The sequence below is a fragment of the Enoplosus armatus genome, chromosome 5 (genome assembly GCF_043641665.1).
Source record: "Enoplosus armatus isolate fEnoArm2 chromosome 5, fEnoArm2.hap1, whole genome shotgun sequence".
In the NCBI taxonomy this organism is placed as follows: domain Eukaryota; kingdom Metazoa; phylum Chordata; class Actinopteri; order Centrarchiformes; family Enoplosidae; genus Enoplosus; species Enoplosus armatus.
Window position 1 is genome coordinate 4,786,884 of NC_092184.1, and position 24,883 is coordinate 4,811,766.

Below are 24,883 nucleotides of genomic sequence, written 5' to 3' on the forward strand. Positions count from 1 at the left end.
TCTCTCCGTGATCAGGGCCTCAAGGGTTCTCATGTTATACCCCTGGGGAGGCTGTTGTTTGGCTTTCACAACAATGAGCTCATCGCTGAGTTCCCCTCTGCACCCAGGCTCCAGCTGAAAGGGGATCCACAACTCTGCACTGAGCTGCCATTTCAAACCAGCGTGTGGAGCTCCAGGATAATTAAACTATGATTAATCAAGCGTATGTGGATTGCTGCTGACCGTATCACAGGGTGACAGAATGAATCACAATTAAGAAATCAGGAGCCCAACAACATGAATGCTTTAGTAAGGAGTTTTTTTTAACAAGCTGATCAGATTATTTGTCAACTAAGACTTTGAAATGTGCCCTCAGAAGAATGTGTGCGCATGTTTACATAATATATTTATTGTTGATAAGCAATACAGTTATAAAACATACAGGAGTGAGCTTTCCATTACATATTAATAATTGTGCTTCTGTTCTGCATATGTGCATTTTGTGAATCATTACCGTCCTACATCATATAAAAAATATCATGTCATCATCTCAAATCTTATTCTGTGTCACTTATATAACTTCACACAACAGCATCATGTGGTGTAACCTGGGGAGATTAGACCTCACATGACATTGCAAAGCATCATGCTATATCATGCAAGGCATCATGCAATGTCATGCAAGGTCACTCAATGTAGTGTCATGTGAGGTCACATAACCCTTTGAGACATAACATGATGTAATGTGTTATGAAAAGAGAACATGATGTAGCAAGTACATTTACTCATGTACTGTACTTAAGTACAAATTCAAGATACTTTATACTTGTACTCCACTACATTTGTCTGACAGCTTTCGTTAATAGTTACTTTTCAGATTACAATTTTTCATAACCTTCCTGTCCCATGAAATCCACTTTGAATGTGAATCTTTGTGATAAACTGAAGGATGAAGTGTTCCTTTGTGGGTTGAGAAATTACTTCGTAAATTATCTGAAAACATCATCCACCGCTTCAACATAACATAGCATAGCATAGCATAGCATAACATAACATAGCATCACTTTCTCATATGATTTCATGTCATGTCACATAATGTCACGATACAACTTGTTGGGTTACACGCCATGACTTTGTCATGTTAAGTCACATTAAGTTATGTGAAGTTGTATTGTGTTGAATTTCATGTTGATTATAATTATGATTAGAGGGATCCCTGCTTCTCTCTGTGACATTAGAGGAGTCTTATCAGTGTAATTGATGCTGCTGTCCGTTATGTCTCTCCATCTGTCTCCACCTGTCTCCACCTTTACCTTGGCACCAGGTCCCTTCTGTATGTCACTCGGCTCAGGTTGCACGATCTTATCAAGTGATTAACAAATGCTGCGTGGTCATTACTCAGTGTCCTGCCTAACAACAGCGTAGCTGTTTGTTTTGACTGTGTCCACTGAAACTGGGCCACGGGATAGTCTGTCATCTGAGTGTGTGTGTGTGTGTGTGTGTGTGTGTGCGTGTGCATGTTTGAGTGTTAGTGTCTGTTAAAGTGTGCGTATGTGATATGAGTGAAAGGGAAAAGGTAGTATTTTGAAGCCATACAGGCAGAAATACTGTAGTTGCTTTAAATGCGTTGCATTTTATTCTGTTCACTTCAGTTCAGCAATCAATATTTTACCACATTACATCATCTTTACTCAAAATCCTGAACATCCCAGTGATCCCCTGGAGAGGCATAAGAATGAAGCTGATCACATTATTATCACTAATTATCTGCCTGACACCTGTTCAAACAGGTGCGTCATCCTACCGAAAGGTGAGAGCGGTTTTTGAAATATGCTTAGTCACAGTAAACGTGGTTGATCCCATTACCTGGGTATTATACTCCAGTTAAAATCTGTTTGTGCCTATTGGGAGGATGTTACAGTGTATATGGATAAAGTAAAAGTCCTGAATTGAAATTTATACTAAATATGCCAAGTATTATGTATTATCATTATCAGAAAAATCTACAAGAATATCGTCCATGTAAGATTGTACTGTTCCCTTTAGTCAGCATTCTCTGTAAAAGCCACAACTTTCAGAAACCAAACAAGTGACATAAAGAGTTGCAGCTCTATTAGCAAACTGACATGTAAGCTAAAAGCTAGCTACTTAGATGCATTTTATTTGTGTTATGTGTAGATGAAAATGAGCTTAAAGCTAACTAAAATGCATGAACGTGTTATTTGCCTCTGAAATGTAGTGAATTGGAAGTATAAAGTAGCAGAAAAAGGAAGTACCTCAACATTGTACTTAATACAGTATTTGAGTAAATGCACTCAGTTGTGTTCCACCTCTGTATGCGTGTGAACGGATATTTGCAGGATAGAGTTTGACATTTGCGTCTGTGTGTGTACGTCTTTAAGAGTTTAGGCGGCAGGATCTGATCACCGCTGGGTTATCGGGTCAAGCTCGTTTGCTGGCCGCTGGCGCCCTCTCGTGGACTGCTCACAAACTACACTTTTTAAAACTTTACGTAATATCAATTGGTTTCGATCATCTACGTCGTCGTACCAAATGTGTAAAATAACCACACAACAACTTGCAGCTGTATTAGTGGAATGGTAGTAACACAACGAAACACTGTGAGCACTAGTTTACCCAGCTAGTTAGTTTAAGAACAGCGCTGTGTCTTTAAAACCACCGAGTAGGGGTCCTTATTTGGCAGGAAGTTAGCCGCTGCTAACAGGAAGCCGAATAATGAGGACACATTGAGGTGCAGGAATTGGCAAAGAGCAACGACTCCAAACATTGCCCTGTACACTCGTTACAACTCCCCCCGACACAGGTAATATAAACAAAGTGTTACCTCAAACGTATGTAAACGTTTAATTCGCTCTTTTGTTGTATGTCGTCCGTGTGTGTGGTGTGTTTCCATCGTGGGGGGGTTCGGCGCCTTCTATCAGACATGGCTCAGTGTGCTTACATTACTTCCCAGTAGACCAGAGTAAAACAAATACATCACTGTAACTGTTGTTAAGAGTACAGGAAGGGTTTAATGTAGTGAATATCCGGGACAGTCTTTGTTTTGTGAATCATCGAGGCTGTTGTGGCTCAGGTAACTTATATTTGCATCCTGTCTGCAGCTCTAATACGCTTACAGAAGCTTTGGAAACGCATGAAGGATTTATTCATTTGGGTTCTTGTGTTCCACATACACACACCTGGCTGTTACCTCACCTGTGATTAGCTGTAACATTGATCAATCCACGTTACAAAGTGAAGAGGGGTGACCCAGTGGACCCTTCAGACAGGAGCAAAGTGGGACTGCAACTAATTATTGGTTAATCTATGGATTATTATCATCATTTTTGTTAAACAAAGTCACATTTCTTACGCCGTAACCAACGCATTTTTGATATTTATACTAGGTAAATAACTAAAATTATAAATCAAATTTAAATATCACCTCCAGACATATTTTAAGACTAATACTGCTTGGAATAATAACTTGTGCGTGATACTGTTTTTATGGAAAAAATAATAATAATTGTGTAAAATTTTCAACATTAAACTTTCCCCCTTCAGTAGAAGAATGTGAAAACAGCCTTCAAGTGTCAAACTCAGCACAGAGAAGCTCAAACATCCATGTGAAGGAACACAAAGCAAAACAGTTTTGAGTGGAGGGGGACTTGCAACTTGTTAATCTTATATAAAGCAACTAATGAACACAAATATTCTTGACTGGTTTGCACTGTAGCATCATCTTCTTCTGCTTCATCTTCCTCCCCACAGGAGGAACCAACAGTCAGCCACCTGTGTATGAAGACAAGTCAAAGGCAGCTATGGTGAGTGAGATAGAGAAAAGCAAAACTGTGAATACAATATTGTAGGCTCAGGTGAATTTGGGGTTTATACTTGCAGTGTTCAAAATGTTTATTAAATACAAATATGGAAGAATGTTACTTGTTAACCTCTCAAAAGCAAACAGTGTTTCTGGAGACTGTTGTTCATCTAACCAGTGACGTGATTAGACAGAGACAACATTATTATCTATAATTTCTTAGTACTTCATTTGGTCCAGTGTTTTGTATAAGTTTGTGTTATATATGACAGATTGACCTCTTCCTCATTTCATTGCTCTCCTAACGCTCCTCCTCTCTCTGCCAGTCTTCAACGGTGGATCTCAAGACCAAGGAGGAGAAGGATGCAGAGTTGGACAAACGAATCGAAGCTCTGAGGAAGAAGAATGAAGCTCTGGTCAAGAGGTACCAGGTACGGACTACTTAGGTTTTACACACAAACACACACAGAATGTATCAACCCATCAAGTTAGGATTACTTCTGCAAGACACTAAAAGATAACTGTTACCACGGAGAACATCATCACTGACTTTTTTTTTGCACATGTCCATGAATTTAATGGATGCCAGACCATATGGTAGTACCAAAGTATGGAAATGTCTCAAAACACACACAACGTACTGAAAACCAGCTTAGAATCAGTCCAGAGTTTGGATTTGGGACAGAGCTTCAGTCTCATCTCTCTCATCCTGTCACTCGAACTCAACAGGAAATAGAGGAAGACAAGAAAAAGGCAGAGCAGGAGGGCATCGCAGTGACGACACCTCGGAAGCCCCGCCCCCATGAGCCGGAGACGGACAGAAGGAAGACGGAGAAAGAAAACTTCACTGTCACAGTCGACCTCTCTAAACTCACAGGGGTAAGACTTGATTCATCTTTTCATGACACCTCACCACAATCGCACAGACACACATATTGATTTCTTAAAACTAAAATATGACACAGAGAATATCAGTTATAAGAGTACTGTGACACGTCTTTCCATCCTCTGGTGGTGTTTTTGTTGGCTATAGAAAAGATAACCTCTTAATCTGGTTCATCATGGTCCTGCAGACAGAGGGCTCGGCTTATAAACTCTGCCAAATTTCTGTTATCAGTTTACCAACCACACGCCGGCCGGTCTACCCATCATGCACTGCATCAGTCCTCTGCCCACTTCTTGTGCCCACTCTTGTGTTACATGTGTAGGTTGGCAGTTTTGGGATAACCTAAGATATATTTTTATTAATACATAAAATCCTACACGCAACATGCTTTATAAAAAGGAAAACCACAAACACATATAATTATTTACAACAAGTCACTGTTCACAGAGGGTTTAGTTTTTTATTTCCAATTACTATCACAAAGTTTCATGTTATTCTGACCTGCAGTGATGATTAGACTGATTTGATTTTAAAAATATCTATTACTCTATATTACTTTAATTTTATTGCTAAGTTAGTACTTTTGTCCCTGTCAGGATCCTGTAGGAATGATGACTCTGTTTTTCCAATGAGCTGATTAGTCAGTAGTCCAGTTACCATGGTGATCTACCCTGATTAAAACTGAGCCAGCTTCAAGATATAGTAAAACTTCAGTTAAGCCCAAAGATAGTGACTCTTTGGTGAGACGAACTTGATTAAAAACCTCTCAAAACCTACTAGAACTCAAGATCTTACACAAAGGTTACTCTTCTTGTTTTTTGAAATATTGTCATTTGGGATACTTCCACAATACCAAAAAACACAATAGTATTATGTCCATACTGTATTAGTGATTGGTAGTACAAACTATCTCTGTATGTGGATATATATTTTACTATAGTGATTTTCTGGAAGCTGAATGAATGAACCATTTGTAGCAGTTTTAAAACAGTTTTGCTGAATAATTTGCCACATTGCTCGTAATGGTTGAGTAAAACCAGAAATATTGAAAGCATAACCACCAATTCTTCACTGTCTGTAGAAAAAATACAATATGGAAAATACCATGAAAAACAATCAAGCTGTCGGCATAAAATTGAAACATGGCAGAGGCTAAAAACACTGAATGTTTGCATGAGAGTTTATGAGATGCGAGTTTCCATCTGTTTTCTGTTCAGTGTGTTTCTGTGTTGGTTACTCATCCATGTAGCTCTGCTTCTCCTGTGCAAAGATTTGATTTGGTCAACATTTCTGGCAGTAGTGTTAAAACAGAGCTGAGATGATTGTACCTGTTATAGCAACATAATGTAGTAACAGCAGAACTTAAGTCATCATAGTACAGTACACAGTCGTCCTGGAAAACAAGCTCCGTAATCTGTTTTTCCAACTCTTTGTGTTCAGTATACAGTTCAGTTCAGTTCCTTCCATCTGTAACAGAATCATATGAACATACACTGAACAAACTGATCATGTTGTTGGCTACAGCCAAGAAAAGGGAGTGCAGCTGAAGTGTACAACAACCATACACATTTCAACATACTGTAAAAAAACAAACAAAAAAACCCAGCATGCATGCAATTTATATAACTGAAATATTAAATGATAGTATAATATGCTCGTAGTTGTATGTTTGGAACATAGTCATTAAGAGCGACCCCTTTCACATTGTTTCCATTTGTCATTTGATATGATGTTAAAAATAAAATGGCGAGTACAGCAGCTATAAATAACTGCTACAGCATACAGTTGAATGATGACAGTAGCAGTTGAACTTCATAGCATGTTTGTAATTGGCCTCCCGCAGGCCGCAGCTGAAGTCGGTGCTAATCAGGTCCAAGAGGGACAGTGGTGCAACAGTGCCGTTGAGCCCTGCTGAGATTGCAGATTGCCTCAAAAATCACTGATGACTGCAGACCCCCCATGTTCAACCTGTAAAGGGCAACAGGGTGGCATCTGCTCCACATATGTACCTCTCTGAGTGGATATTGATTCAAAGTCAGAAGGTCAAATTTGGCTCATTAGTCTGTTAAACCTTTTCTAAAGCTTAACAACAGAGTACTGATCCCTGAGCTTTAAGAGCTCCTTGAAAAACTGATGAACTACCGCTGCCTCTCCCTGTCTTGTGCTCTCCCTCTCTTGTTCGTCACCTCCCAGCCTCTCTTTGAGTTCATCATGTTGTCGTTTTGCATAATCCACAACCCTGATCCTAACCCTTTTGTCCTTTTTGTCCAACATCAGTTCTTGAGGAGATTGAATCTGTTTAAATTAAAAGTACAGGGGTTAAATACAGGACATTTTCAGGACAGGTGGCTGCTGGATTTTCAGAACTCACAAACCTTTACCTCTTTATTACCAGCCAAATATATTACAGTGTGATAAATTGTATGCACATCACAAAACCTCAGTGGGGTAGGTGCTGGATACAAAAATCAATCAAATTGGAATCCAAAGAGTACAATAGACTCAGTGGTTTACAATCTGTCAGGTTTCTGAGACCCAAAAGAAGCATTGGTGCAGAGAAGTGAACACTGGAACCAAATATAACAGCCTAAAATGTAACACACACTGGTTTATTATTAGTGTGAATGGGTTTACATTAAGCAGCATTATACAAAAAAAGAATTGGAGAAAAATCTGATGATGAAAAAAATTTTTTTTCATTGATAGATAAAGTGTATCCTAATCATCTTCTGTCCATGCAAGGATTTCTTTTTTTTTATGACCCCTGAAGTTCCTGACCGTCATGTTGAGACCCCCCGGCTCCACATCCTGACTAAAATAATTGAAGTATGAAACTCAATAACTATGACTTAAAAGTGCTGTCCTTACTGTAATTACTGTGTGTGTTTCCTGCAGGAGAAGAGAGTTGTCAACGACTGGAAACCTGGAACGCCTCGCGGCCGGAAGACGTCAGAGGAGAGCGACGGGCATGGAGGGCAGAGCGATGGCCACAGGGGGCAGAGCGATGGCCACAGGGGGCAGAGCGACAGCCACAGGGGGCAGAGTGATGGCCACAGGGGGCAGAGTGACGGCCACAGCCCCCCCAGAAGGATGGGGTCAGGAAGAGTGGGTCGGGGAGGTCAGAGAGGAGGAGGAGGAGCAGGAGGCCGCCAGGAGAGGAGAGACCGGGAACCCAGGACACCCAGAGATGGAGAACCTGGGGAGTCAGGAGGGCAGGGACGAGGGAGAGGAAGGAGAGGAAGAGGAGGAGGAGAAGGAGGAGGGGGAGGAGGGGGAGGAAGAGGAGGAGGAGGAGGAGGAGGAGGAGGAGGAGGAGGAGGAGGAGGAGGAGGAGGAGGAGAAGGAATAGGAGTAGGGACACCAGGTGGCATGGACAGGAAATCCAAGGTGAGTGCGGATGATCTGCTGCACTAAGCTACTAAACTTTATTGATTTTTATGAAGTCACAGTGAAACTGCAGAAGAGCAGAATTTTATTTTATTTTTATTTTTTTATGTAAATCTTGACGCACGTTGTGTTTTCTTCTTTTTTTGAATGAAAATTAAACCCTATTTCGTGAGTTTACCTGAGAGGGTGGTGGATTAGGCTGCGTTCAGACCAACATTAGCCCTGCAGGGTCATCTGACAAAAAAGTTAAACCTCACTCACTTTTATCACCACACGAAACTACATCATCCGCCGCACATTCCTGGTGGATAACTTTGTAACGTGAACTCTGTATTTCTACTGTTTACCTGATAATTGACGTGATGAAAGATAACAAATTTGCCGTCTTCAAATTTCCTGAGTTGTTAAATCCTGTCTGTTTTGACGCATGTTTTCTGTCTGAATGCTAACGTTAACATCCTGTATTTGTAAAATGTTGAATTGCGATCGGTCACCGATGATGCAGCCCTACATTGTTGTTGTTGTTGTTTTGGGCAGGAATGGGAGGAGAAGAGGCGGCAGAACATTGAGAAGATGAACGAAGAAATGGAGAGAATAGCAGAGTATGAGAGAGGACAGCGGGTATGAGAGTCTGTTTGTATAGATAATTATTTTTTAAAGAATTTAATCTTATCAGACAGGATGGGTTTATAGTGCTTTGGATTTCTCTTAAGTCCAAACCTACAGAGACTACAAAGAGTCAGTTTTCTCCGACTCTCATGTTTGTTGATCTGTTCATCAGTTGTCTTGCTTTTGTGATCAGCAGCACAACTCATATTGCTTTTTCATATTAATTAGTTTGTAGTGATATCTGATATCTGTTCCTGTTTTGGTTTCAGACTTAATTTCTGCTATCTATTAATACAGTCATCATCATCTTCTTCTTTTTTTTTTTTTATTAAATAAAAGTACAAATTCTTAGCGCAGTGAATTGTGGTTTTGTGAGAAACTACTTTACTACAACATTTTATTCATAGCTTTTGGTCTAAATGAACATAGAGGAAACTTGACCAAATGTGACCAAGCGTTACATTTCAAATTTCTCTTCTTAGCCGGATGTAGACAAGCCGATCCGTAACTTCTTGGACGACCCGAGACGTTCAGGCCCAGCACCGGACATGGACCGCAAAGAGGGCAGCAGGAGGCATGTACGAAACTGGGGAGGGCTGGACTTTGACAACGTGAAGACGGGAGCCGAACTGGAGAAAGAGTGGACCGTGAGTTATGTCATTCTTTAAAAAGGGGTTGTAAGAACAAGGTTCAGGGCCATTAACAAACAATTTTTTAAATTTTTTAATAGTTTTACTCTACTGTAGCATTATTAATTTCCCACACCATGGATTTCACTTTGTGACCCCTCGCGTCTCTGTAGAGTCGAAGGCCTGGTCCGAAAGGCTCTGTGGACATGACCATGTCTATGACCGGCCGGGAGAGAGCAGAGTACCTGCGCTGGAAGAAGGAGCGTGAGCAGATTGACGAGGAGAGACTAGCACGCCATCGTAACGCCACAGGCCAGTGGAGACGAGAGTGGGATGCACAGAAGACGGAGAACATGTGAGAGGGGGGAGGGGAGAGAGTGTTTTTTAAGGAGACATTGGACCTTTATTTGACTGATTGACTCTGGAAGAGCTTGAAACGCGTCCAGAGAAGCTGCTGATCAAGTCTTCTGTGTTCTTCATGCTATTGAGTGCCTGTATTTGTGCATGTAAGATTCTCCCCACTGAGTACTAGATTTCCTTGATCTACGGCAGCTTCAACTAACAATTATTTTCATTAGCAATTAATCTGCCTGGTGTTTTCTCAACTAATTATTATTAATCGTTTTGAAAATGGTCAAAAGTGCCTGCTATAATTTCCCAAAGTTAACACCCAAAATATTCACTTTACAATCAGGTATGACAAATAAAAACAGCAAGTCAACACATTTGAGAAGCTTTAACCTGCAAATGTTTGACAACGATTAATTGATTATAACAATAGTTGCAGATTTTTTTTCGACTCATCGTTGCAGCTCGACTTTGATCGTATTGACATTAAAAAGTCATGTATCTTAAAGGGAGATCAAGCCAACGTTTGACGTAAGCAGCATCAAGATGACTAATTAACAAAGCCAAAATGCACTCTTCAGACACAAAAAGAGAGAAAAGTATCTTTCAAATGTCTACTCTAAATATGTTTTGTGAGAAGAGAAAATCCCAACCATGTGAGACTGTTGTGCACTAAAATTGTATTTGAAAGTGAAAGCAAATTGACCTTAAGAACCTGGAGGCCCAGCGTGGTTCACTTATTTAAATTTGTTTGTACAATGTAGCTAGCTAGTAGCTCGTAGATAGTAGGTGGGCCAGTTTTCCTCAATTGGTCAGTTCTTTACTTTAATCTGCCTTGTCTCTGTGGTTTGCCACTATGTCCATGAACTGTACCAGTTCTCATCTTAAGTCTAGTAGATATTCAAAATGGATACAGTTGGAGTAATGTCAGTAAACTTAACTGTGGTCCAACATGAAACCAGTGAGCTCAAAAACGAAATCTAAATACAGAAAATCAGTACATCAGGTCTCCACAGAGGTCCTCATCCTCGTCAAACAAAGACAGAGGACATGTGAGGACGATAGAAGGTGTTTGTCGTTATCTTGATTCCAACTGACGGATGTGTTTGTGTGTGTGTGTCTGTCTAACCCTGCGGCTTTTTTCACAGGTTCAAGGAGGACCCATATGTGGCTACAGAGGGCATCACACCCGAGCAGGGTGGCAGGAGAGGCAAGTATAAACACACACACACACACACACACACCACTAGTGTGCTGTTGCTGTGTTTATACAACCGCTGGCAGGACAAGGAGAGCAGCAGAACCTCTTTCCACCTCCATCCCATGTCTTTGCTCGTCTGACGTGATGTCACTCCAACATGTCGTCACATACACCCAAACACACATCACGGGACACCACACCATCTCCCTCCTCCAGCTAATTAAGGCCGTTATGTAAATGCGAGTTGATTAAGCTCGTTATGTAAATGAGAGTTGATTAAGCTCGTTATGTAAATGCTCGCTGTATTTCCCTTGAGTCCAAATCAACCTCTTAAGCCGCAGTCGGGCTGATCTGAGAGGAGCTTTCAGAAGGACGCCAGTTTTCCTTTATGGATGCTTACTGGCTGTCTTTCAGTGAAGTGAAGGTAAAAGCAACAACTAGATAAACAGCCCGACCACTAAAAACCAGCCAAAAAAGACATCTACTTTCAGATTTAGATTGATTCTTTTTCTGATTTATCGGTTTATTCAATGTCAAAAATGACACATCACAAGAGCAAAGCCCAAAGTTATGTCTTTAAAATTTATGACTTATTCTGATCTGGAACCAAAAATCCACCAAAGAATGAATTTCTTATTTTGAAATGGATGAAATATGTTGATTAGTTAAAATGTTAAAAACAATTTACGTGTCTTACTAAGTTGTTTGTGTGTTCTCTGCTATGTATACTTTTTGATTAATTCAGTTATTGATATGAATTTCAAATTCAAGAAAGTTTTACTGTGCAGTATGTGAGGCTGTAACAAAAGAATATGTTGTGTTTTTACTTTGTAAATGATATTTAGTTATCAAAACAGAGATTAACATAAGATGAACCCTGACAGTTAGAGGGACTCAGTTTAACACACTGACACTGTCTGCAGGGGAGCTGGATGGCCTGATCCTTTTTCTCAGGCATGTTGGTTAATTTCAGTCAGTCATCCGGATGATAAAATAATTTACTGGGGGACTGTGGTAATCCCTCTGTTTGAGTGCATCTTTAATGCTGCCCTTCCTTTCTGCTGGTTGTTAGGTGCTGCAGATTTAAGGAGCAAAACTAGATATTTATATGAAACATCAGATGTCAATCTGGACTGATTAAACTATAAAAAATAAAAAAGAACAAAGGCATTTAGAGTGAGATCCTAACACAGAAGGGGGTTTTTTTTGGGAAGGGTTTTACTGTCGTAGTTCAGTGTCGATGGAATAAAACGTCTGAGTTAAACAATAACCCATCAGCACACTTTCGTTCTCCAGACAGGGCTTTGTTTTCTTGAAGACCTTATTTTTTCTATCAAACTCATCATCTTTTCAGGGCTACACAATCATGCATCACAGTTTTGACTTTGACTTGATCAGGTGCAGAAATAAAATTTTGTGTGTAGAGTGCCTGTTTATATTTCATTTTTATAGAAAAGTACATTTAAAGTAAGTGTTATTTAAACTGCAGTTTTATTAAGCAAAGTCTGAAAGTGGAGACAGTTTTATGTCAGTTTAAAATGTTCAAATACAGGAATAGAGTAATTGCAATAAATTAATTATGATATCAACATTTGAGTCATGGTCTATGACCAAAGATCGATGAAAGGTTTTCAAAGGTAGGAAGACTTTACTTGATTAGACAAGAAGTGTTCAGACAGATTTTTAGCAGCCTTTACTTCACATTACATCTCGCATCTCAGTGTCTCACTTGCATTTACCCCAATCATGACAATATGTTTTGGCTTGGATCCACGAGTAATGATGTTTACATGGTTATGATGTCTTTGATTTATCTTGTGGATAAGTGTGTGTGTGTGGACGTACTGTAATGTGTTTGTGTGTGTGTCCTCTCTGCAGCCCGGGGGCGTAACTCTCGTACAGAGCCTCGGGGCAGGGCCTCAGGTTAGACCACAGCATGGGACTGGGATTTAATTGTGTGTGTTTTTTGTTCCATTTGTATGTCTGAAGCTCAACAGCTGCAAAACCAAACTCACCCCTGACAAACATGAAAAACCAGCCCTCGTAGTCTTCATATAATCAACGTAGTCCACTGTTAAGATATCATTTAATGGTAGTTCTTCTTCTTCTGGCTCACCATATACCATGGGGAAGTATCAGGAACTTAAAACCCAACCTAAACTGTTTTCATTTAAGGTTTTAAAAGTATGAAAACGTGATTATATATGATTATAAATATGATTATTACTGATTTTGTTTTTTAAGTAATGACCTTTTTAATGTGCCACATTCTTACATTAGTGCATAACTGTAACACATCAATAGAGAACATGTGATGTGCAAAACATTCATGTTTTTTAATGACAGTAATTCCTGATTTTTTTTCTGCCTAATATTAGTCCCATTTTGTTTTTTTTAATGGTTTTCTGATAGGGCTGTGTAATTGTGTTTAAGCTCTTACAACAGAGACTTGCTCTGCGCATTAACCTACACAGGCCTTGATTAGATTTGAGCCATTTGTATCACTAAAATCAGTTAGCTAGTACTCCGGCCATACAGACTGCGAAAGTGGAGGTTTGACCTAAAACACGGTCCAGTCCTTCTCAGGGTTTTGCTTTGGAGTTGGGTGAGCATCTGTAAGGATTTGCTAATCTTTCCCTGAGGCTGGCAGCACTTAGGAACCTTCTGACTGCACACACAGCAACCTCAGGATGTCAAACAGCGTTTGTAAATAGTTCTTAGTGTTTGTGTTGCCTTCTCTGTACCTCGTGGGTGATGTTTGCCTTTTCTGTGGCCACAGATCCACTGGAAAGTCTTATCGCCAGTCGCAGTCGTCAGTCAAATCTTCCCGGCTGTAATGCGAGAAGGTTCAAACAGAAGCTGAGAATTATTTCTAACTGCTGTTCAGTCCTGGTTTCTTTCTTTTCTTTGTATCTGACTATAAATGGAGAGTGTATTACAGATTATGACATTATACCTGCCCCACATTAAATCCTGCACTCACTTTGTGTGTGTGTGTGTGTGTGTGTGTGTGTGTGTGTGTGTGTGTGTGTGTGTGTGTGTGTGTGTGTGTGTGTGTCTTCTATCTCCACCATTTCTAATTTCTGGAATGACTCGAGTGTCCTCTTCACAGCCCCGAGCTGCTCACTTCAATCTCTTCATCCTCTTCTCCTCACTGATCCCTTCATTTCTTTTGTAATTGTATCTTTCTCTTACTGACCTTTTTTATTATTTTTTTTTTTATATCACATCCTCCCCTCCCCTCTCCTCCTTCATGCTCTTATCCTCCCCCTCCTCCCATGTTGTAGCTTTCAGTCTCTGACCTTCTCTCTTCTTACTTCCTCCATCTGCTCTTCTTCTCTCCCTCCCCTCCTCTCACATCTTTCCTTAATCTTAACTGTTTCCTCATTCCTTCACACCTCTATACTTTTCTTTCCCTCTTTCTGACCTTTCTGTCTCCTTCATCCCTCCATCGGCTGCTCATCTGTCTTTCTTTCACATTGACTGCTTTTTATTTACTTCACTTTTCACTCTCAATCATTGCCTTTGGCTGTCACATCCCTTTCATACCAGCATCTTTTCCTTCCCATCTTCCAACATGTTTCTCATTATTCCTCTCTCATTTTTCTCCATGATGAAATCAGGGAAGAGGTCAAGTGGCCTTTCCCTCTGTAATACACTGATTGCGACTGAAATAAAAATTCTAAATTACATTTATTACTTGGAACATTTTCAAAACCTCCGAGGAATTATACACTACCTTGTGTTTTTTAAATGTTTTTGCCAACTAAGTGTCCATTTATACTATTATTCTTTTGTCTTTCCTAATCATGATGTTTATATAAAAACAAAAACAACAAGGCAATGTCAACTTCTTAAACCACTTGAATCCACAGCATGTTGTATACTTGACAAATTTCAGCCTCTCATATGCTGCCCTTCACTTGAACACAGCGTATGTCTTTGCTCTGTTTGGCTGTAATGATTGTCCTAAAAGGGGCTTTAAAAGAAGATGTACGTGTTTTCTCTGTCACACACTGTATCATGGAAGTCTGTCTTCATCTCTCATTATTCCTCTTTTAAAATCTGTGAGATCTCCTCTCCTTCTCTCCCACTCGGAGCCATCCATCACCAACTAGCTAAGAAATAGATGTCGATACTGATAACGTTGATGTTGACAACAGACACTGCAGGACAGCAGCTGTCACACAAGTCTTGATTTGATGTTATATAAGAAGATGACTCTCAGACTGCAGCAGCAGAGGGGGAAGGAATGGATAGACTGTTTTTGTTTTTACCAAATCCTTGTTTAGATTTCTTAAAAACAGTTATTAGAGGACTCCACTCTTGGATTAATTCAGAACATGCTTAATATGACATTCATTTAGTGCACAAAATAGTATTTTTATATGGATTTCTTGTCTTATAACTGTAAGTCTTGATCTTAAATCTGGTTTTATGCATCACCTGCTGCGAGGTATATGATCTTGGCCATTTGAGAAGCAACTGTGACAACGATAAACCCACATCCATCACTTCTTTTCTCATCTATCAGACCCTCTCCTCTCTGATTCACCCTACCTGTTTAGATTAAGTGTTACAGAAGGACTTGATTTATTCTCTCCATCAATCTTTCCTCCAGATGACAGTAAGCGGCCTCCTAAAGCTCCAACATTTGGTGACTTCCTGTCCCAGGGCAGGACCCAGGGGCCCCGAGGGGACCGGGGCAGAGGGAGGGGCCGAGGACAGAAACCAAGCTACAGGTAAATCTGAGTTCATACAGGCCTCATCTGCCATGTGTCCAAAAATTGTGTCAGTTCATGCTCAACCTGTAAACCTTTTGGAATGTTGAAGGTGTGTCTTCTATCACTTATTAACACAGTACTGTTTTATAGTAGAGACAGTATTGATTGATTTATTGATGGCAGTTTCTATTTGTTGGCCTGTTACTGTGAATCTGGTACTCGGGGGATTCTGAGTATTGGCAAGCAAGCCAGGTTATTGTTTTACACCCACTGAGGTACAGAAACATTTGGATGTTTTCCATACTGGTTAATGTTCACAAATGTTGCTGCTATCATTGCAGTCTAATTTTGTTGTTGTTGTTTTGTTAGGAACATGTTCTTCCTTGATTTCTAATATTTAGTTTGCTCTGTAAAATGCATCAATGTGTGTGTTTGTGGAGAGACTAATACGTTTCTTTAAGGGTTATTTGTGACTTTGGTGTTGAAAAACTGAAATTGAACCTGACCGACACATCTGGATGCCTCTGACAGCATGCATGACAACCGCTGGGAAGGAGAGAAAGAAGAGGAGCACAAGGAAAAGGAGGACAAGACAAAGAGGGAGGAGAAGACTAAAAAGAAGGAGAAGGAGGAAGAAAAATCCAAACCTCCCACACCACAGAAGGTATGCTAAATGCTAAATGTGAAAATAGGCAAACATTTGCTAACAGGTTCACATTATCACCAGCTTGTTACGCTTCCCACAAGTGGCCAAAAGCAAACTCTTTTCAGTTACTTTCCCAGTAATCCCCTCCTCCCATCTTTTCTCAGGTGGAGAAGAACGGAGAGGATGACGACGAGGAATGGGAGGATGCCAGTGATGGAGAAGAAGACGACGAAGCAGTGGAGGAAGGGAGCGACTCGGAACAGGACTCCCGGGGCAATGAGAAGAAAGACAAGGGGAGGGAGAAACCAGCCAAGAGCAAAAACAACTCCCCGAAGTCTCCAGCACCTCGTTCTCGATCGACATCAGCAGGAAGCCCCAAAGAGCAGCGGACTCCCAGACCGAAGGTCCACATCCCACCCCCGGCAGTCCAGGAGTCACAGGAGGGAGGCAAGCCCCTCAGCCCCTTCTCTCCGCTGGACAGCCACCAGCCTGTATCAGACTGGGGGGAGGAGATGGAGATGCTGTCGCCCCGGAGCAGCATGGGAGGTGAGAGTCCACTGAAACCCCCCAGCGTGGAGGCCAGCCCGCCCCAGAAGAAGGAGGAGGAGGAGGAGACAGAGAGCCAAGCTGCCAGCTCCAATGAACCTGCTGAGCCACAGAAAGGGGAGGACACAGGTAGGATCACAGAGAGTGTCTTACCCTTCACTATAGTGTCGTACAACTGCACTATGTGTCTTGACACTGCAGTGTGACAGTTCTGTCATCTGTCATGGACAATCAGCAAGACCAAATTATTGATACATTTTAAACGTATATGAAGAATGTTGATCCAGGGGGGACGTTGAGCAACTTCCAGCTCTAAAAGTGCGCAGAAAACAAATAATTAAACTGGTTCTAATCTCTGATCTTTGGATATTAATGTCAAATCACAAAACTGTCAATGAACTGTAAGAGTCAGACTAACCCAACACTGCTGCCACAAGTTTCATATTTTCTGTTCATCCCACTTTTGCGATTTGTAGTGTTGAGGAAATTAAGACCAATTTACAAAGTTGGCTGCCTACTTATGAACGAATTGGCATCTACAGGCTGAATTTCTTTTGAATTTATCTGCAGTGGCTGCAGTTTTTGGGGTTTTTGTATTTTCAATTCAGCAACATTGTCAGAGACTGTACAGGACAGATGCAATGGTTCAACATGACCTACAAAGAAATACAAAATGGCTGTGTTTATGTAGCCCTTTTATCCAAAGCGCATTCGTTCACACACACACACACACACACACACACACTCACACACTGATGTCAGCGAGCTACCATGCACAGTACTGGTCTGACCATCGACAGTAATTTGGGGTTCAGTGTGTTGCCCAAAGACACTTTGACATGTAGACAGGCATTAGTGGCTCTAAATATTGATCTCTCTATTTGTCACATATTTGGGGTACACTTTGGCAGTATAAAACTGATACAGTATAAGTACAGTGACAAAATCAGAATCCAGTGAAAACTATACTGTTGTATTTTACAGTGAGGGGGATGCTTATCACCCTGCTCGCTGTTTGTTGATACCAGTCCTCTCTCTCCTCTCATCACTCTCTCTGTTTGCTCTCTGAAGTCTCTCCTGGCTTTGTCTCAATGTTGAGACAGAAAGTTGGTCGGAGAAGGAAAATGTTTGAAATGTAGCTCTCCTCTTCTCTTCTCTTTGATTTTGTGTCTGTCTCGTGTTCTCTGCTTGACTTTCCTTGTTTCTTATCTTGTCTCATCTCTACTTTCTCTTTTTCCTTTCCAACCTCTCCCACTCTTCACCTCCCCTCTCTTTCTCCCTCTCTGCCCCCCCCCCCCCCCCCCCCATCCTCAGCCATAGACATTTCCTCTTCTTCAGAAAAGAGTAAAGCCCAGCCGCCTGTGATAGTGTCAGAACCAGAGTCCGTCCCCACAGACTCCCCCATTGCACCGCCATCTGACCCCGCCCCATCTGAGGTTCCTGACCCTGCCCCCTCTGCTCCTTCTGTCCCAGTCCTGTTTGAGGTTTCTGTCCCAGTCCTGTCTGAGGTTTCTGTCCCAGTCCTGTCTGAGGTTTCTGTCCCCGCCCCCTCTGAGGACCGTGAGGCAGCTGTGATGATGGACCAGGATACATCTGCTGCTCCATCACAGGGTAATAAAAACCTCAAAAAACAAACAAAACAAAAACAACACTAAGAGTCTACAGCCATGCTAGCCATGATAACTGCACACAGTGGTGCTTTGAACCAAATGTTAACATCGGCATCCTAACATGCTGGTGTTAACGCAGCTGTAGTCTATGTTTTAATAGCAATGTGAGCACAATGTGAAATGGGTCATTCATAATGATGCAAAGAATTAGCACCCAACTCTGCATCTTTATGCTAGAATGCTAATTAGCACTGTACAGCTGAGGCGTATTTTTCACGTATTTGGTCATAAACCAAAGTATTGGACAAATAATGGACCTGATGATGGTGCTAGAGGAAAAGTTAAGGGATCACTAAAGTAATTATAGTTCATCCTGTGGGGGACATAAATGTGTTTAGCGTGGCTAAACAAAATCAATGACTTTACCCTGAGCATAAATATTCATTAGATATTTAACATGTGTCCTTCAATGGTGATATTGAAGAGATCAATTGAATAGACCAGACACTGTAATGTTTTTCTCTCTGACAGCAGACAAACTGGACACCACCCCCTCTCCAGCCATCCTGGAGGCCGACCAGAGCTCCTCTGAACCAGCAGGAGGGAACGATGACGACTCAGTGCCCGCTGGGGCCGACGCTGCTCCGCCAGAGTCCTCAGAGCAGACGTCCTCAGGTGCGGTCCATATCAATGACTTTGAGACAGTGGCTTACTGTAAGAAATCCCCTGCGCTCGTCTAACGTCTTCTCACGTTTCACTCTTGTGTTGGTTTGATATCCTCACCTTCGTCTTCCTTGTTGTGGTTCTTTCGCTCCCTCAGCCTGACTTTTTTTCGTTCCTTCCCCGTCTAAGTAAGCTGTTTGGTGGCATGACGAATCCAAAGATATATTTATACACTAGCGCACAAGCATCATCACGCAGCATTTTGCCTGGTTTTTGGATCTGACATGAGCCTGACACAGTGCCTCCTCCAACCAATCAGGACCCCATTTCCTGTTTGAAATTCCTCCTGGCTGTCTTCCTCCTCCTCCTGTGATGGACTGAAAGTACTAACTCCACCATGGTCTTTGTTGTATTTACTCCCTGTGGTGTGTATACTGCCCCTTTCCTTTCTCCTCCTGTTTTCATCCTCCTCATCATGGAAAACCTTTTCCCTGTTACTTTTGTCCTTTTTGTGGCTGTGATGAAAATGCTTAGAGCGCTGCATGGCATGCTGCCTGCATTACCAAACCTTGTGTGATGCCTCTCATTCTCGCTCCTTCAGTTTTCCTGGTGTTAATGCAAGTTTGTTAATTAAGTGACAAATATGTTACTGCTGAGGAGAGAGAAAAAGAGGAATCAGAAGTCAAATGTGAGCCTTTGCTGTGTGTAGCCTGTTTTCTGTACATTCATGGCATCTTGGGAACCAGAATGTCTCCAGCTGAACTGCCCTACAAACAAACCAAAACATCATTTGGTTTGGATTTGTTTTTTATATCATCAGTTCAAACTACTTTGCTACATCATTGCCTATCAAAAGTTTTACACTCATAAATGCTGCTTAACATACGACTGTATCCAGGTCCAACAAAGAGAAAAACCTGTTTAAGACTCAAAGAGTTTGCAGCTAATGTGTTAGCTGGCAAGAATTACCTTTGAATGTCCTGAACAAATCTGGACTTGAGTCGGCACACATATTGAGAGGGTGATGCCTCTGCCAGCATGACTGACAACATGTATCTGATCCAAATGAGAGCTTGGAAATTTATTCACAAATCAGGACCCGTATTTTTCAAGCGTCTCAGAGCCGGAAATCCATCCAACGAGTGATGCATTTTTGGCCCTACTTGTACGACAATGAGTAAAAGCGTTTTATAAACTTCCTTTAGGAAATCACTCTTATCTTGGCCGATATTTAGGAGAACTCCAGATGTGTGTAGTCCTTCATGGTTAGTGAGATTCCTAGAAGGGATTCTGAGACACTTAGATACGAGCCCAAATATTTTACCACCTCGGTTTTACTGACTAGAAAGCACAAACTCATAGGTGAAACATGAAAAAATACACATTAAATTTGACAATGGGCTATGATATGGCTACTAGATTCTGATGGTTGCCTAAGAGCCGGTCAAGGTTGAAACTGTAATGAAGCGTACAGGGGTGTGAGCCTCTGAACCGCTTTTGATGAATTGCTCAAATAGCTCAAACAAATGATAACACGGTAGTTGCTGGTCACACCAGCAGTACTTGGAGAGACTTTCCAGTTCTTGTTTGCCATGAATGCAAACCTAAATCTGCTTCCTGCTCAGCTTCTGATGGGCTGGTTCATGACCTCCCAGTCAGAACTTGAACTGGTTTCTCTGCACGGCTTCACTGACCTTTTTAATGGCCATGTTGGCTGAATGTGTGTTTGTGCTTTTTCCTGTGTGTGTTTGAACTACGAGTGTTAACTGCTGCCATAGGAGATATAAATACCTGTAAACACCATTGGGTCACTCTACATAAAAACCTACAACCACATGCTGAGTATTTTTCGGGCAGATTCCTGTATTTCTAGACTCATTAGTTTTTAAATTTGACTACTTTGGGGCCAGCAAAAATGAACAAATGATAAAAAAAAAATATTTACAGTATAACAGTATTGTCTTGACAAGAATTAGTGTGGAGTCCTGCAGCATGGAGAAAGCTCTGAAACAACACCATCATGTAGGGAAATAAAGTTTACTGAAAATAGGTTTCAGTTGTTGAGTGATTATATAAAGTGTGACTAAAACCCTGGTTACAGCCCTGTACTTAATACTAATACTTAATGGATGTGAAGTCGTTCTTTATTCGATGGCAACCCATAAAAAGCCTTTATTGTTGTTGAGGTTGATGCAGTAGATTCAGCCAAAACAAGCCCTTCCTGAAAATAATACCACAATATTTCTACTTGGGGAACACTTGGATCCAAAGCACCTCATGGTACCATGATTCATAAGTGTGTACACTTACAGCATGTGAGCCACCGATGGGAATAGGAACCACTCACATTGGTCAGAATCAGTGTTTTGCTCTCCTATTGAGCTACATCACCATGTGATTTGTCCATTTTTAGTCTCCGCAGTTTAAAAGTGAGCTAAGTGAATAAACCACAGAGGAAGTCCAGTCATTAAACGCTCTCTGTACAACCACTTAGCTTGTGGCTGTGGTGTTATCACTTTGGCTAATGGCTAAGTTTTGAAAAACAAATTATTTTAGATCAAGTTGCTCCTACTGCAGGCATAGCCATAGTGTGAAAACCCAGTAAGAAGTAAGAGTCGGATGTGCTGGTTAGGTTCACATAGTGAAAACATCAGAAAATGGAGCGGTGATCTTTGTTAGTCCCAGAATCCACAAACCACAAGAGGACTGAATTACTCTTTCATTTAGAATTAAAATGAAGTTGTCACCTGTCAGCCATATGCCTTCACCAGTGACCACTCCAGTAACATTTAGGTTGCTCTTAAAAGGTCAAAAGGACGCTAGAAGATTTTAAACAACCACAAATTTGTGGTGTTTTTATAATAGCTGCTGCAGCAAGTAGAGCTGAAACAACTCTAATTAATCGATTAGTCGAGTGACAGTCAAGTGTTTTTAAGCAAAAAGGCTGAAGACACTCTGGTTCAGCTTCTCCAGCGTGAAGATTTAATGTTGTGTATAAAAGTATGTAGATGGATAGATATTCTGGGAAATTTTGATGGTTCATTTTCACAGTTGTTTGACATTTTATAGACCAAACAATGAAGTGATCAATGAAGAAAATAATCGGCAGAGTAATTGATAAATTATTGTTACAAGACTATAGGTGGCTTCCTCCCCACAAACTGGGTCCAGTTGAGTCTTCATGTTCCTCTCCAGTACATGTACCTCAATCTGTTGTTTACTCGCTGTCTAACAAAAACTTGTGGCTGAAACACGTTAAAAAAAAATTCAATTCTTAATATTTGATGTTGAGTAGAACATTATAATGTCAGATGAAAACAACCGTTTTAAATGTGAGGAAAGATTACTGTTTTCTTCTTTTGTTCTTCGGTGTAAAGGCCTGATTCTGATTGCATTATCGCTTCTCCTGATGACTCATTTCTGATAAATGGCAGAAGTCAGATGAGCTCATGTGGGCATTGTGTGTGTGTGTTTGTGTGCGCGCATTCACACACGCATCTGTTAATGTAATTGTGTGTTGGTGTCAGGGTGGAGATCAGGAAACCAGGAAAATTAGAGGCACAATTATGTTTTTAAAAGGTTTTCAGAGGAAATGAGCTGTAGCCTGCTGGACAGATGATAGGGCAGACAGAGCGGAGGCCGTTTGAAGTCTGATTGAATTAAATCTTGTGATGTTTGTGAGACTCCACAGTGGACTCTCTGACTGGATGGAGGTGAATGACATGAATCACTCACTCAAGTACCAGCAAACACCCCTGTTTAAAAAAAAAAGCACTAAAACTGTTATGATGATCTTGCAGTCAGTGCTGTACAAAGTCAGAAAACAAAAACATAGTTTACTTTCACTCAAGTCTCTTCTGTCTGTTTATTATCTGAGAGGATCAACTGTTTTCAAAGTGCCTAGAACATAATGAGAACTATTTTTCATTTGAATAATTTTCCAGGGCTGCAGGAAATTATTATATTCATTATTGATCCAGCGATAATTGTTTTATTGATTTTATCAATGGGGAAAACTAACCCTAACATTTTGTGAAATACACTTATTCCCTTTCTTGCAGAGAGTTAGACTGAGAGAAGATTGACACCACTCTCATGTCTGCATGCTAAATATTAAGCTACAGTGAGCAGGCGGCTAACCTTAGCTTAGCATTGAGACTGAAAACAGCTGTCATGGTTCTGTTCGAAGGTAACAAAATGTATTAAATAATTAACAAGTTATATCTTGTTTGTTTAATCTGTACAAAAACTGGTCCCGACCAAGAAATGGCACTTGATCCCCAAAAAACAGCAATTTTGTTTTTGTTTATACACTTCAGCTGTGGCTCAGGAGGTAGAACTGGTGGTTCACTGATCACATGGTTGGTGGTTTGATCTCCTCTCCACATGTTGAAGTGTCCTTGGGCAAGACACTGAACTCCAAATAGCTCCAAACACCTTGCATGGTAGCTTGCTGTTCTCAGTTGAATGAATAAAATTTGTAAAGCGCTTTAGATAAAAGAGCTATATAAATATAGCCATTTTGTTTTTACGTTTTGGTGTTTGTACAGATTAAACAAAAAAGATCAACATACATTTGTGATCGTCTGACAGAGCCAGGCTAGCTGTTTCCCCTTGTTTCCATTCTATATGCTAAGCTAAGTTAGCCGGCTACTGGCTGTAGCTTCATATTTGCCATACTGACGTGAGAGTGGTCTCAATCTTCTTATCAGTGTATTTCCCAAAGCGCCCATCACAAGTTCCCAGAGCCCAAAAGGTGATGGCTTGTTGTTGAGGCTGTACAATTAAAATGCTGGCTGTGACTTAAAGATCAGGAAAGTGTTAGTATACATCCAGTACATGAGCAGTTTTTGCAGCTGTATGATTGAGTGATTATTTGGCGCTCATGTGATCATTTCTCCCATTCAGTAGCAGAGTAGCTGAATGGGCACCGTGATGGCAATAATAAGGATTCTCCCCTGGGGCTTCACTTAATGTGGTACTTGGTACTGTGATGTGCTTTGGATAAAAGCATTAAACACAACCACACACACGTTCTTGACCAGCGTGTGTGACCAACCCTCCCCCTGTACCACCACTTCCTGTGTTTGTATCAACAGGCTGAAGCTGCTGGGGACAAACACTCATTTCTGAGGAGGATGGAAAGATCAGATGGACGAAGAGCATCACACTACTCATCCCTGGAGTGACCATCACACATCGAATAAAATGAGAGAGAAAAATGACTTCAACCATAATGAGGAGGAAGAGGGACTGTGCATTGCCACCGTGGACCAGCCTCTTTTCAGCACTCTCTCTGAGCTGTTTTTAAGTCTTTTGGATCAGTGGGTCTGATCGCTGCTGTGATGCCGCAATGTTTTGTCTCACTCTGTTAGGTTTTAGGATATGAAGAGTAAAAGTCACTGGTTTTAGATACTGAAAAGCTTCAAAAGGTTTTTCTCTCTCAATGGGGTCTCCAGGGAAAGCATGATCCAAAAAGACTATTTGTGTAGAGATGTTATCACAAGATATCACGTGCTGAGGAAAATTCACTTTCACCCCCCTCAGATCCTCACAGGACAGAAGTCAGCAACAAGCTAGTTTTTCCCTCTGAGAATTTAAGTTTATGAATTGAGGCCATGGAGCTCCAGCTGACCTATCGGTGAGCTATAAGAGGTGTTTTAGGTGATGTGGTTTGCAGCACTGACTGGTTAAGTATTTTGCCCATTGATGAAACCCCTAAACCAGTCCACAATGAATGAAGCAGGGTGTGCAAGGCCACCACACCAAGCCCTAACTGGCCTGACATCAGTTTATAAAAGGCTTTCACCGTTTTGTAGGTCCACATCTTTTTAC

At 41.0% G+C, this 24,883-nt stretch overlaps 1 protein-coding gene across 1 annotated transcript; it reads left to right on the forward strand.

The window, feature by feature from the left end:
• The first annotated feature begins 2,714 nt into the window (after nt 1-2,714).
• On the forward strand, nt 2,715-24,521 carry ccdc9 (coiled-coil domain containing 9). Its single transcript, XM_070906185.1, is given in 17 exon segments — nt 2,715-2,803; nt 3,751-3,803; nt 4,126-4,230; nt 4,529-4,678; nt 7,581-7,651; nt 7,730-8,072; nt 8,610-8,693; nt 9,164-9,328; nt 9,484-9,665; nt 10,807-10,868; nt 12,738-12,782; nt 15,481-15,601; nt 16,115-16,265; nt 16,400-16,904; nt 18,090-18,386; nt 18,917-19,060; nt 24,148-24,521. Coding segments are annotated over 16 exon segments (2,433 nt in total). The 5' UTR covers nt 2,715-2,803; nt 3,751-3,800; the 3' UTR covers nt 24,153-24,521.
• Nucleotides 24,522-24,883: the final 362 nt, after the last annotated feature.